The sequence below is a fragment of the Simochromis diagramma genome, unplaced genomic scaffold (genome assembly GCF_900408965.1).
Source record: "Simochromis diagramma unplaced genomic scaffold, fSimDia1.1 OVJJ01000171.1, whole genome shotgun sequence".
In the NCBI taxonomy this organism is placed as follows: Eukaryota; Metazoa; Chordata; class Actinopteri; order Cichliformes; family Cichlidae; genus Simochromis; species Simochromis diagramma.
The window spans coordinates 297,847-313,376 of NW_024387222.1; the positions used below are offsets into that span (position 1 = coordinate 297,847).

Genomic DNA, 15,530 nt, shown 5'->3' on the forward strand with positions numbered 1-15,530 from the left:
CACACTTAAAAGGTCTTTCCAACCCTCTGTCAGGTTGTGGTTCTGTGTTATCAGCCTAACAGTGCCAGCGGCTGCTGGCTGTGTGGTACCTACACCGGTACGCCTGCCGGGCAGATCCGGTGCAGACAGCTGCCGATGTGAGCGATCACCTTGTCCACTTCCTCTGCAGAGCCCAGCCGGAGGCTCCACGAGCCGTGCTCATGCTCCAACACCAGCTGCAGGGGGCGACACACACAAAGGAATCGGACATGAAGGAAACACGGATGTGAAGAAACGCAGACACCCCGTGATGATGATGATTGGTTTTCCCCTGAAAGCCTGAGGAGGCTGATTCAGGTGAGTGAGTTAATGCAGAGCTGGAGGCCTTTTTCACTTCTCCAGTTTAAAAGACCAACATGATGCAGAAGGACACACAGTGGACAAGAGGACAGCGTCAGAGTTCTCGACACGAGTCAAGCCTGCTTTAGCTTCATGAGGAAAAGCTGTCAATGTTTTACATGACACACATGTGCATGTAGTCCAGATGTTGTCATGTGTGCTGCGATGTAATGAATAAAAAGCTCAATAATGTTGTTTGTACCTGTGTGGGCTTGTTGCTTTGGATTCCCTGGATTTCCAGATAGCTGAAGGACTGTTCAACCTGAAAGGGTTCAGAAGAGACGCCGTCAACGTAATCTTGTATTTCCACATCTGATCAAAGAGCCACTGAAAGGGCAGCAGGCTGAGAAAAAACAGCCAGAAGTGTTTTTCTACTTTTCATCAATCCCAAAGGAGCTTTTTCTTCCCACAATGTAAACATTTACAACGGAAAACAAAGCGAAGTGATTACAGTCACTCCTCCTTCAGCATGAGAAACTCGGGCTCTTCCCAGGAAACGTTTACCCCTCACACACAGTCAAAACACAATCTGCCATTAGCTGGATGAAGGGATTTCAGGTGCTGCACACACACACACACACACACACACACACACACACACACACACACACACACACACACACACACACACACACAATACAACTTTATTTGTATAGCACGTTTAAAAGACCAGCGGTACACCAAAGTGCTTTACAATAAAAACAGGAAAATTAAGACAATAAAAAAAGACTATTAACAAAGTACCACATATGTCATCAGGTTAAGGGCACTAATTACACAGCAATAAAAGGGGATATAAGAACAAAGTTACTAAGAACAGATATAGCCAAAAGATAAAGTACATAAATAAGAAATTGAGCCAAATATAAAACAGGGATGCTAACGAGATGGAAAAGCTATGTTAAATAAATGAGTTTTTAAATGGGATTTAAAAGATAAAACGGAGTCTGACGCACGGAGAGCGATAGGAAGGTTGTTCCACAGATTCGGTGCAACCAGGGCAAAAGCACGGTCACCCCTAGATCTAGGTCTAGATCTAGGCTGGAGGAGTAATTGGGCTGAAGACCCGAGGGCTCGTCCAGAGACATATAGGCTAAGAAGATCGACAAGATAACGAGGGGCTAAATTATTTATAATTTTAAAGGTGAGCAACAATATTTTAAATTCAATGCGATATTTTATGGGTAACCAATGCAACTCAATAAGAACTGGGGTGATGGAGGCATGCTTTCTAGTGCCAGTCAGGAGGCGAGCCACAGCATCCTGGACAAGCTGGAGTCTGTGAAGGAGAGCACAGACACACACACACACACACACACACACACACACACACACGCACAGACACACACACACGCACACACACACACACACACGCACAGACACACACGCACAGACACACACACACGCACACACACACACACACACACACACACACACACACGCAACATTTGATCTACATTTTTGAGCCAACAGCTGTATGTCTGAACAACTGAACTGGGCAGATGTGAAGGTAACAGGATGCACAGAGAGAGGTTTGTTTGAGCTGCCCAGTTTTTTCCTTTGCATATTTGTTGCAGGGATCCTTGCACTCGCCTCAAAGCATCGAAACATACTGAAAAACTCAGCAGCAAAGTTTCATCCAGAAATCGTGACCTATATACTTCTATGCTTGTGTTTTGTTTTTTTTACCTCATGTCTAAATCTTATTTTGCCATGTTTATCATATTTTATTGCTGCTATTGTTCTCGTGTTATTGTAAGGTGACCTTGAGGGTCTGAAAGGCGCCTATAAATAAAACGTATTATTATTATTATTATTACCTAACAAATTCAGACAGAAAACTATTTTCTTTCTCCTGAACTGCACCAGGAAACAGGAGGCGTGCAACGACTGGTGATGAGAGGCTCACTCTCATGGATGTGGACATGACGGCAGCCACAGGTGGACATCTCTACCGCTCTAAGAACACCACTTGTGCTCAGTGTTTGAACCTGACCTTCACATTTAGGACTGAAGGCCGACTGCGAGGCAGATCTTATCAACTTCACTGTTAGCAATGCTGATGTGAGCCAAGCGAGGCAACATCTGGTGGAAAGAATGAAACCTGGCTGTTATAGCAGCTGATCATCGTTAAACTATCACACGTGGCTGAAATCTTGAGGGTCCGCATACTTTCAGTCATGGAGCAGAACAAGTGTTACCTTGACGAGTGCGTATTTGTTTTTAGATGGACTGAGAAGAACTTCTCAAGCGCCGACTTGTTTGGTGGTTGAGCAACAGAGACAGCTCGCTGTGCCGCAAGAACGTTCAAGGAGGCTTTCCCAATCATCTGGACTATATTTCATTTACACTATCAACAATTCTCCAGTGAGGAATTTCTTAAATGCTTTTCCATGATGGACAGAGCGTGCAGTGCCGATACGAGGCGGGTTATTATTGCTACTGAACAAACCCTGAAGAGAGGAGCAAGAAGAAAAATCAGCGAGACTACAGGAATGTAAAAAACACAGGCTACAAATAGTCTGCAGAACAAATGTCTGGAGCAGAGCCTCACACTCGCTTCCCTTTGAATCCAGAGAGAGAGTAAAAATAATGTGCGGTCGCTGCCAAAAAGAACAAGTGTGACTGAGGAAAAGAGGAAGAAGCACAACAACGATGGCGGGGGCGAAGGGGGGAGGCGGAAAAAGAAAGCGAAAGAGATGGAGTGACCGGAGAGCTGTCAGACGATGAAGAGGCGCGATGCAGAGCGAGAGGGGGAGGAGGGCGGAAGAGAGGACGGTTTGGACTTTGCCCGAGTAGAAGAAATCAATAAGAAACGAAGCGAAAAGCAGAGCGAGAGGGCGAGCCGTGCCCCCTCCCTGCCCTCCTCACCAGCTGTTAAATTCCTCCATTGTCTCCCCCCCCTCCCCGCTGCCTCTCTGGGCTGGGACAGTACACACCGAGGAACAAACCGCCCTCTGTTCCACTCTCTTCCTACACAGTTAGAAAAACCGCTGGCCCACTGTGGAACAACAGATCAGGGGTCAGCTGGCGGAGCTGAAACACGTTGCAGCCTCTAAGGTTCACTCGTGTTTCTGAACATCGCAACTCATCATGATAACGTGTTTTTAAAACAAGGAAGGTTTTAAATGTGTCACGAAAAGACCGACAACTTTGATCTGAGGAGCTCTGTTCAGTCGGGTAACCGGATTAACCCGGACAAACAAAAGCGCAGTCGGTCCTCCACAGGTCCAAACTTTGATTAAAGAAACTTCAAATAAGTTAAACTCTGCTTTTTACAGGCGTGATACGTAATTTCAGTCATAATTTACTCATTTTAAACACGGGGCCTCTACTGTGGCTTCCAATAAAGTCGCTCGGCTAACAAAGTGCCTGCTTTAAACTCATTGAACTACAAAGTCTTATTTCAGTCATTTGATAATCAAAGACAACATTTGCTTAGACTAAACAATTATCCCGTCATAAGGGAATCCCCAACAGCAACGATTGCACAACGTAAAACAACCTTAAATAAAACAATAGTGATGACGCAACTATTAACGTCAACTGGCAACACAGATCCAAAATCACAGAGCCAGAACACTCTGACGCCCCCTTAAAGCTGGCTCCAGAGGCGAGTCCGTCCTCGCAGACTGTCCGACTTCACAGCAGCTCATCAGCTGGGATACAGCTGAGGCTCAAAGCTCCAGCGAGGCACTAAAGTGGACCTCTCCACTGTGTTTGTACTGTGGTAGCAATGAAATCCTCTTAAACAAAAATACAGAGACAAACGTAATCAGTCTATTCAGTTATTTTGTTCTGATTTCTTATAAAAAACACATGTAAACAAAAGTGCTGATCAATGCTTCTCGTTAACGGTGCTGGTGTTTGCATTAATGAAATTATCTGACAAATAATATGGTGACATTACCGAGACGCGAGGAAAATGTGATTACTTTATTACTTTGTCAGTTTGCACTGAGTAGCAGGGATCTGTTCATCTGTGTTCGTCTTAGATCTTCCTCTATACACCGTATATGACTGAGATTTCCATGATTATGCGCCATATTTCCAACATATACATCGTTTCTGGGGTCACGATTCTGTGTTTGACATTCTGGAGCCATTTAGTTTTAGTTTGAGCAAAGTCCCAGGACTCAGTTTCACTTTGAATCAGACTTTATGTCTCTGTCTGGCCTGATTCACTCACTCATTGCTGAGAAGCCCCCAAAAAAGAAAAAAAACCCTCGAGAGTCACCAGGGAGCAATGAAAATAGATGCTACCAAAAAGGAAGCATCGTGGAAACTGTGTTTAACCACAGACCTACTTCTCTTTTTTAATTATACAGAACTGTGATGAGCCGGAAGTTCTAAAAACAGTTTATTAAACTTAAAACAAGGAAACACAAAGATTCAGGATTCAGCTGAAAATGGGTTTTGGGATAGAGTACGGGGGGTTTTCTTTAGTTTTACGTCACGTTTGCTCTTCCGTATCGTGCCCAGGCAGCCTAAAAATAAAGCAGCGTAAACATTTCACGATCCCTCGTATCTTTCCTTGTCTGAAGACTTCAAGAAAATAGTTCATCTTTACTTTTCTGCTCTTTCCAGAATGTTTTTCCTCTCCGTCCCTGCCTCTCGCCCTCTAGGTCGAACTTTTCTTCCTGTCACTGTTTTTCTTTCCCACAGGCTGATTTCTCACAGCTGCATTGTGGGTAAAACTATCAAATGTCTCCATATGGTGCTGAGACCTGCTCAACTGTGTAGAGAGGCACATGCAGGAAACAGCGAGCGAACGGGGAGAAGCGACGCGACAATTCAGACATACGGAGAAATCAAGCAAAGATGTGGGTTTGTAACGTTCGATATGACCAATAAAAACCATGAGCACATGCATGAAAGGTAATGTGTTTCATCAGGGAACCATAGTGTTTGTTTAACCTCCACCTGTGCTGGAGCTGTCTGGGATGAAAAGGAGGATAATTAGCAAACATGGAAGCTCGGCAAATCATGTGATCGAAACACCCCAAAGTATAATAGTTAAACACATCCTGTTAACACACAGCCAAGTGCCCAAAAACAAAGGTGTGTTTGGAGATAATGTGTGACTAATAACAAACATAGCTGTACTTTGTGATGAAATACAGATTATTACAGTCTGTAGTCACGCTCGGGGCGAGGCTGCCCTCCAGTCAAAACGCTCTCTGTGACAGTGGCCGATCGAACGGGCTGACATTCAGCGTGTTAAAGACTGCAACTTAGCACAAAACACAAAGACAAAGACTGAAATAAAAAGTGTGGAGATGAACGGGGTCACTAACCTTAGAGGGGACTCGTGCTGTGAGCAGAAAGGCTCGATGTGAAGCCAAAGCCTGAGGACAAAGACAGACAACGGTCAACAGATCAGGATGAAGAAACTGAGTTTGTGCTTTCTGACATGAATGAAAACATGTGGAAGACTTTTCTTTTTAAATGAATGAACGCTCAGTGCTTTGGACTACACATTTAACCACACATCCATACGGTTATTCTACACGCTCTACAGTCATCTACCACACAGCCAGCAACTGTTCAGCCTAAATCCTGGGGTCTGACTGTGGACAGCGAGGACATCTGTGTGCCCGCCTGCTTTAGTGACCACGTGGACTCATCTGCACTACAGTGTACGCATCCACCCAAAGAACAGCTTGGCCACTGAGTTTCCAGCTGTCTGTCATGGAGTACAATCAGCGCCCAACAAGAAATCACCCTTAAATAAAACAGGCAAAAAAGTGTTTTCATGCATCAATAATAATAATGATAACAACAAGAAGAAAAAATGAAAAAGAATTCAAATGGACTCCCTGCGGTTGGAAGAGCAGTTTAGAAACTGTAATTGTGGCGTTGATGATGTTACACATGAAAAACTAAATAAATAGAATAAAGGAAATTTAGTCATTTTCGGTCTAAATGTGAGCAGCAGTCCCTCTGGGCCTTTGGTCCCAACAGCTTTGTGTATTCTCCCTCACAGAGAAGCTGGCAGCAGCGCCGGCTTCTGGAGAGGGTTTTTAGCCCAGTGGGATAATAATACACATTATCTTTCACCACGTGTTGAACCTCAATCCTGGCGGGGAGCAAGTGCGCATTACGGCTGCTCGCTCGGCCTTAGCCAGACTCCTACAGACAAAATTAGTGACTTATTTTTGAGACGTTTGATGAATTATGGTGTGAAATGGTGGGGATGTAAATGGTCCTTGTAATCACACTTTCACTGCAACGATTTTATAGGAAACAAAGTGGGGCAGCGAAAGCGAGCTGTACGCCACAGGAGGCCGAGCCAGCTGTGGCGCCTACAGTTTAGTGAGGTCACATCTGCTAATGCCAGAGGCGAGCCAAGAAGATACGACTGTCTCAGACGATGGACCGAGGGGCGGGCCTGTTTCAGGTGTTCTGCAGACGAGCTGCAGTGAGCAGGTGAGTAAGTCCACGTAAGCAGACTAGGGAAGAGAAATCAGATGCAAAGCGTCTGAACCAGAGTGCATCGAAGTGCTGTCGAAGCCTGCAGCTTCATCCTGAGCTTTTATCTTTAACAGTCTTTAAGATATTCATGTTCAAACGCTGCCTTTTGTGCGAAAGGCACAAAAAATATTTTAAAAAATCTATTAATTGAGATGAAATGATCAATTTTTAGTTGTAACAAATAAAATAATCTGCACACAAACTGGTGTCGTGTGGATATGGAGGGCACATTTAGGTGGTCACCAGCACTCAGTCCTGAGACCCAAATATTACAAATAGATAAAATTATAATCTGTAGCTTTTGTGTGTCAGCTCAGACACGTTTCCTTCATAGTTTGGAGTCAGTGACGATTGAAGTGGGTGCAAAAGACATCGACAGTGTGAACGTTCAGCTGTAGTGGTTTCACAAAGGTAAACTACAGACCCACATCTTCACAAACAAACTCATTCCTGGTGTTGACATGCAGGACGCAGACACACATTCACGTTCACTGGGTTGGAGTTCAGGAGAAAAATGTGTTTTTTACTTTAATTTCCACAAATGAAAAGAAACCCAGCCGGACGCTTTATCGCGAAACACTGAGCACGCTGGCTCATTTCAAGAAGTTATAGCTATAGGGTAGAACTGCTGATATACAGCTGTGGAATGTGGTGTGTGTTTCCCAACACCCTGTGGCTGTGAGTGGGTTGCTTCAGTCAAGTCCTGACAGGAGCTGCAGAGCCGTGGTATGTGGCCAAAGGAAAACACAAGTGTGTTAAAGACTAAAAATGAAATGAGCTTGAATGCACTTCCTGAGCTGAGCGGACGAGCTTTAAGCAGAAGTGGTGATACTCATTTGTCTGTTCTTATTCCCACACTCACACAAACCTGCAGTTAGGTGAAACCAGATACCCCGGTAACACCCACCTATCCCTGCGCTGCGTCTTCCAACAGTTCATAAGAGTTTTACTTTTGCTGCATCATATTTGCAGCAACATCACCAAACAAAAAGTTCCAACAATCAGTCCTCATTTCTGCACCACTTCCTCATTTCAGGACTTCCCCAGTATGTGTGGAAATTCTTCCATGATTACACAAAAGAACACAAAGAAAAGGAAAACGGCGCTCGTACAAATGAGGCTTGCAGGTAAAAAACCCCTGAGTGGTTAAACTGTAAATATCAGCCCGTCATCTTAGCACAGCTTGTTCAATCAAAACAAAGTTCATCATAACGATATTTTGCTTTCAACTTGGTGCCAAACGTTTGAGGTATTTCCTTTCCTGTTTCTGCACGACAATGTCGCCACTCACGAAGCCGTGTCCGTAAGGAGGTGCTTTCCAGCCTGGCATGAAACAGCAGCACCACAGAGCTCTGATATCAAGCTCTACCAACACCTCTTCAACTTCGACCATGAGGCCCATTTCACAACGTCCACCCTGCAATTAAGCAACTTAAGCAACATTCCTTCTTTTGTTTGCTCCGACATCGCTAATCAAAACAAAAGTTTCAGAATGGCTGCTCATTTTGAAAACAGAGGAAAAGCTGTGCATCGCTTTTTACACTTTTTAAAGATTGTAGAGCTGCAGAGAAGCCGAACCCAAACAAGGAAGCACTCCCAACGTGACTCAGAGCAGCAGCAGCAGCTCCCGACGGACGAGCTGCTGCTGCTGCACACAAAATATTTAACAACCGCACACGAGCTGACGAGAAAACCTCACAATATCAGAACCAAGACTGCTGATAGAAGTTTCATTTTAAAGGTGCGGGTTGCTCTGTTGTGATATATAAACACTCAAACATTCAAAAAAATGGCACCGATCCTTCCTCGCTGGTCTTCATCAGTCACCGGCTGCTGCTAATCTACAGTCGCGTCGAGGCAACTAAAAAACCAAAATGACCACAAAAACACTGCCTGTGCAGCGCTCCTCGCACGACATCTGGAGTATTTGAGAGCACCCTTTTGTATTTTGTTTATTCAAATGAATACTGAGTAAGCATTGAGATGGGAAGAAGATGAATTCCTACAGACATACAAACTGCTGCGTGTGGCGATAAACCTTCAGCCTGCACTTCCTGCTTCATCACCTTCCCGCTCCAGCAACATGCCCACACACACACTCAGCTTACTGTGTTTTCCAGGGTTAAGAGCAGTGACACTTCCTGCTTCCCACCTATCACATATAACATCCCTGCTGCCAAAAAGGGCACAAAAACAAAAGTTTAACAACAACTGTGAGTACACATGGTTACAGTAAAAAGCACTAAACAGCTGTCACTTACCAGCACTCTGTTTTCCACCTTGTCACCTTTGACCTCCAGCTGGACTTTCTGCCTCAGGGTCAGCTTCACCCTGCGCCCCACCGCCTCCCGCACACTCTCTACAAACACACAAAAACTCAGGACAATTGACACCAGAACAGCTGGAGGGACCACATTACAACGTGTTACACAACAATAGGAGGATGGGAGATTTGGTGGCCTGCAGATGCTTTCAGGTCAGATTAACACGTCTTGTTTACTAATGAAGAATTGTGTTCTGAGATGGTCTTAAAACATAAAGAAATAATTAAAAGAAAAAAAACGTATAAAGTAAAAATAAATAAATAAAAACAAACCCACAAGAACAACAGAAACAACATAACAATAGAAACAAAAACAAAGCAAACCATGACAAAAGGGAAGGACAGATACACAAATCAAGTTAGAGTTTCAGGCTGTTAAGTCCACATGGATCACATCACCAATAATTTGACTCAACAGATTTATTACCTTTTCCCAAAAGATTTTCACCTGTGGACACTCCCATATACAGTGAAATATATTGTCTTGTTAAACATTTATATTGAAGTAGTCGAGATTGTCTGACTCTGGGCCAAGGAGCATGATTTATAGCACTCATCATCAGATATATCCATTTGCAAATCTTTCCTCCAAGCCTCTAAAATAGACTGTGTTGATTCTTTGGAATTTTCCATAAATAATTTGTACAATGCAGAAACTCGGCCTCTCCCATTTAGATGCTTTATAACTGTGCTCTCTAGAGAGGAGGAGGAGGGGATTTCTAAGCTGTCACCTTGTGTGGTTGAGATAAAATTTCTTAATTGAAGAAATTTAAAAAAATGTTTGACAGGAATAGAAAAAGTACTTCTAAGTTGTTCAAAAGACATAAGAGTATTATTCCTAACTATATCAGACACTTTTCTTATACGTTGATCGAACCAAAATTTAAAACCTGCATCCGCCCTACCAGGAGGAAAGCTGTTATTTCCAAATGCCGGAGTAAACCGAGACAGTTGGATCATTTCTCCCAAGTAGTTATGTGTTTCTAACCAGATCATTAGTGTTTTTAAAAAGGGGTTCTTAGTTTGCTTATTTAGTGTTTTTTTATTTTTTCTTTAGCTCACGGTGCATCATGTAAAACCGGTTAAAACCAATAAATAAATGTTTAAAAAAAAGAAAAGAAAAAAACGTCTTTATGCTGCAAACTGAGTTGTGGTTTGCAATCATTAAAACACAAATTATGTGTCAACCTGCATCTTGTTGTCTCTCTACAGGAGAGAGCAGACAAAAGTTAATGAGCTGCAGAGGGAAACATGAGTGATGGAAGGCTGCACCGCGAACACAACACCAAACATTTAACAGCCTGTAGCTATCATTTTTTTATGCACGCAGAAAAAATAATCAGTCACTCAGAACGTGTTTTTATTTACGAGGGTTTAGTGTCGACAGGCTGAGCGTAAATGCAGAGTGTCCTTTTCTTTACGAGAAACTCATCCTTCACTGAACTGGAATCACTTCCAGATTATCATGCAAATGATTTCATTTGTTTAAGAAGCTGCATGATGCTCATGATGAACATCGAGTTTCTCCACAGTACAAAGAGCGAGAATAGAAACGTTAGAAATGAAGCTCTCTGTTAAACAACTATATGTCTACATAAAGGAATCACATAGAAAGCTTTCACCTTTGCTTCCTATTATGAATACTGAACGACGAGGTCGCCACCGCAGCTGTGCTGGAGCAGGACGGTTCCCTGAGCATCAATCTCTTGCTTTGTCAGCATCGACGGAGACGGGCGGGCCATGCGCACCAAAAGAAGGACAAATCACACCAAATGATATTTTGTATGGCCGGCTCAAACCAGGTCACTAATACGTACGTAAGACCGATGAATGCCTTCTAGAATTTAGACTAGCATTACAAGATGGATTCTAGAGGTTTGTGCTGAGAAAGGATGGATTTAAGCCAGTCAGCAGTTCCTGTCTGCATACACATGAGGCCGGGCACTGTCGAGGGCCAGGAGGAACCCAGGGCCCAGTGTGCCAGTGTAGGGTCTGACATCCCAGTACCTGAAGGCAATCAGGCTGCTGTTGGCTAGCCTGAAAAGGGCTATGTGTCCCTGTGAGAAGCACAGGGCACCATTGGTGGACCTGCCAATTCTGGTCTTGTATTCTAAATGCCAACTGCGCTCTATGGTGCCAGATAGTGAGCATAGGGACCCCAATAGGCCCTCAGGCCACCCTGGTGAAGCCTGTTTCTGATTGTTTGGTGAGAAACATTCACACCAGTAGCCTGATGGAGGTCATTTTGTAGCTCTGGCAGCGCTCAGACTGTCCCTGCATGCTCACTCATAAGTCCTCCTGATGGGCTAAGGGTCTTCTACAGCCTTGTTCAGCTCTCTGGAGTAACTGCATGTCTCCTGGGATTTCCTCCAGGCTCTTGAGACTGTGCCGAGACAAACCTTCAGGATGGTGCATCAGGACTACCCTGTGCAACATTGTAGGGTCCAGGTATCGGCTCATGCTACCTGTAGTGACACTGACTCTAACCAAATGCAACACTACAGGAAAAACAGTCTGAAAAAATAAGTAGGGAAAAACGTCAGTGGCATCCAGCTGTGATAATATGAACGTGTTTGGGGAGGTCTCATCGTTGCCCCTCTAGTGCACCAGTTGTTCATGTCATTAACAACCTCCTCTGCTATTTAACTGAGCAGATCGATCTCCGAGAAGTTTGACTGACCTAATGCTGATCAAAAACGGTTCCTTTCATTTATGTGCAGTGCACTTTGGTTGGTGGCACTTCTGTGGAGAAAAATCCAGTCAAAGCTTTTCCACATCCATTATAACTTGGAGCTTCCTGTAATCAGAACATACAAGAACTCGAAGGACTTGCTTTTCACCAGAAATATTTATTTTACTCCTTAGTTATTCCCTCTCAGTGCTGTTTTACCGAGTGTGACTGCCTTACATCTTATTTGCTCACAGCATGTACCACATCTGATCTCCCTGATGGAACCAGTAGTGGTTTGTTAATGGTTTACCCGTAAAGTCTGTATGTGGTTTTAGTATTGGTGTGGAAATCCAGGGACACGAAGAAAGAACGAGGGTGAAGAAGCTGGAACGCAGAGAGTGAAGCATCGGGTAAAAGACGAGGGTGAGACGAGGGTGAGACGAGGGTGAGACGAGGAGAAACGAGCGACGCTGTGCTGTGTGCAGGAGTCTTAATAAGTAAAAAAGCGCGGGTCCGCCTTCATGCTGTCCTCCACCCAGACACACGATGAGGTCATGAGGAGGATCAAAACATTAGAGCATGAAGCAGCGTGGAGGCTGATCAGAAACACATGTCCAACCCGCTCCTATAAAAAACACGTTCCACTTCCCAGCAGACTAATTAGTGTAGAGTAACAACCTGCGACATGCCGAATCTAAACAAACGTCTGCTCTCACTCTCCAGTTACACTTCACACTGGCAGAAATTCAGTCTTTACTATTTTCTGAAAGTCCAATAAATGCTGTGCAGACGGCTTCATCCTTTATATCCTTTATACAATTAATTCTTCCAGATTCTCATTTATGATTTGAGAGGCTTGAGACTCGTTTTGTCTTTGACTTAAATCACAGTTCCTGCTTTGAACCTGAACTGTTGGTTGTGACTTCTTTACACAGCCAGAAGTTATAAGACAGCACAAGCTCACATTTAGAGACATCGAAGCTATGGACACAGGTGCCGGCTCTGCACGTCACGCCTACAGGAGGCTGGGCTGTAGAAGCTCATGCCACGAAGCTCCCGGTGCACAGTTTTTGTGCTGATGTTAATGCTGATGAGTCAGCAGAGTCCTGGTGACGTTTACGCTCTATGCACCTCAGTGACCTCGCTCTGTAACTTTACATGACCTTTGTGGCTCCTAAACCCTTCTGGTTTGCAATAATGCCAGCTGATTATGGAATATCTAGCAGTGAAGAGATTCCACAAGCTGACTTGTTGCCACTTTAACAGGACTTGTACTGTAACATGTCCTAGTACAGCTCTTTAAAATAACCTGTGGGAATGGGAGTATAACAACACCTGAATGTAAAGACAAAGCTGCCTAACCTGATACTTTTTGGTGTATTTCTGGCCACTTCTTAAATAAAAGTCTGGCAGTCTCTCTTTGTCAGCAATGCTTTTAATCTCTACCAACTTCTGAGGGATATATGTGGCTCTGAAATGCTGAGCTACTGGCATTTTGGGGTATTAGATGGACTGTGTCTACTTTCATATGGGTTCTAGTCATTTATTTTTAAAATTGACTGCTTAAAAATTAGACAAGAAATGAATGGGTGTCCGTATATTTGCTGAACTTTCTCACACAGCTTTTGGCATGTAATCACCCAGCATCTGATCCTCCTCACTTTTCATTAGTTCAGTCTCTGTGCACACAAAGGTCAGGCCTAACGAGCGCTGCCGATAAGCTTTTTTCCCTCCTAGTTTTAAATTACCGACGACGAGCAGCATCAGGTCAGCCCGTCCTGTTAAAACCAACAGCAGGGCTGCCAACAAAAAGCCCCATTCATCAGTCAGCGCAGACATACAGTGTGAGACTGGTCTGCAGACACCGTAACAGAGAGCACGGGGTAGTGAGTCAGCTTCATCACGCAGTATCTGAGTCTGCTAATGCTGAGCTAATAAATAGAAAGACCTCATGGTTTTTCAAGCTTTTCCTTAATCGGCCTCTCCACCCTCACGGCCCACCGCTGTCTCTAAAACTGTCAGTAAGTAAGACACTGGTTCTAAAATAGGTTGCAGGTGGCTTCAGTCCAACATCAGCCTGCAGAAGTCAATGTAGGTCAAACACATGGACCTGCAGCTGTCTGGCTGTATCAGCAAGGTGTTTTATTTCAGTTCAGGCTACTCTCTCCAGCTAAATGCAGTGATTTACACTTCTTTTTTGACACTCAGTCATCCAGGCAGTCTGTGTTGATAATATCCCACAATCCAAAGGAATTTCACAGACACACCCCTCTCCTCTCCCCCACTTCAGATAAGGAAGTGGCAGCAGAGTTGAGACTCTCAGGTAGCCAGCCAAAGCCCCAGGGCATGAAAATGACTTTTTTATTTTTACAGAAATGGACAAATGAAAACCAGAGATGATTTCACCTGTTAATAAAAGGCCCAACCAGTGTGATCCAGTACTAGCAGGACAGTGTAGCTGTTGTTTACTGAAGTTAGTGTGTTTTAATATGAGCTCGTTGCCTTCAGTTGAATCACGTTATTATTTCCAGAACACTGGCCCAGAATTGTAGCAAACACTCGTATATTTAGAAAACTTCAACTTCTACGTAACTTCTGAGAGTCTCAAAGTGACTCGCAGTGATTTTAAAAGCGAGTAAAAACACAACGTCACCGCTATCAGATCAGTGCGTTAAGTTTTACATGGCGCTGCTCCCTTTAAATCATTGCAGCTAAAAGACGTCTGAGCCAGCTGAGCCACGTCAAAACATTTCGACGAACTCCAAACTTTTTTATTTTATTTTGAGGGCAATAACAGCGCAGCGCACGCGTCGGTCAGCTGGCGTAAACACGAATCCCCGCTACCGTAACCTTACCGAACAGTTCGTTAGGGAAATCCGTTGTTTCCTCAGACATGATTGTGCCGGAGTAAACACCCAAGAGGAATCCGCTGGAGAGTTCAGGAGAAGCGGGCAGACCCGAGAAGAAAGGCGGCTGCTGTGCGGAACTTCCACCGATGGAAGCGGCGAGTAATGCGGTAAAGGTGTAGTCCCGTTTTCTTCCCTTATCTTTGGCTACCTGTCGCCACCCTGCTTTCCTAATTGCAACTGTCTTCATCCATTCCTACATGCCTACACACACTCTGACTTTACGTCTGCATTACTGCGGCTGAAGGAAACCCGGAGGAGTTTAAAAATGGATTAAAAGTAGTTTCAGTTTGAAAAGTACCCGAAAGTGGCGTGTGTGTGTGTGAAAACAACTCATGCGGACGCACTTCTTCACACACTCCAGTCAGCCCTTCTTTCCAGCAGGATTCCCCTTGCTGCGAAAAATGGGAGACTGGGGACACCTGGCGTCCAGTTGCTGCTGCACAGTCGCTTTCTTTAACTTCACCAGTCTAAACGAAATAATAATAATAAAAAGACAGACGATACCTGCAAGTCCCTCAGGCTGCACAGGTAGTACAGCTGCTCTAGCATGGCACATATTAGTGACATTGTTAGTTTTATTTTCATGAACAGTGGAGCTGTACACAGCCGTGTACCAGTATATGCACTGACTGGTACACCAGTTACAGTCTGAGCAGTGAAGAGGCGACACCAGTCCAAACGTAAGATGTTAAATGGACTGCTTGTTATACAACACTTGCCTCATTCACCTGTGCACACAAATAGTTTTTCAGAGCTTTTTCGACACAGGTGCTTT

At 44.2% G+C, this 15,530-nt stretch overlaps 1 protein-coding gene across 2 annotated transcripts in view; it reads right to left on the minus strand.

Moving 5' to 3' along the window:
- Positions 1 to 15,102, minus strand: part of LOC120746581 (F-actin-uncapping protein LRRC16A-like) — a 31,021-nt gene extending 15,919 nt beyond the window's left edge. For both annotated transcript variants that reach the window (XM_040052007.1, XM_040052006.1), the window contains exons 1-5: positions 14,702 to 15,102; positions 9,114 to 9,211; positions 5,676 to 5,726; positions 581 to 640; positions 94 to 215 (exon numbers count right to left, since the gene is read on the minus strand). In XM_040052007.1, coding sequence (XP_039907941.1) covers positions 94 to 215; positions 581 to 640; positions 5,676 to 5,726; positions 9,114 to 9,211; positions 14,702 to 14,942 — 572 coding nt within the window. In that variant the 5' untranslated portion in view covers positions 14,943 to 15,102. The remainder of the gene's footprint in view (positions 1 to 93; positions 216 to 580; positions 641 to 5,675; positions 5,727 to 9,113; positions 9,212 to 14,701) is intronic.
- Positions 15,103 to 15,530: the final 428 nt, after the last annotated feature.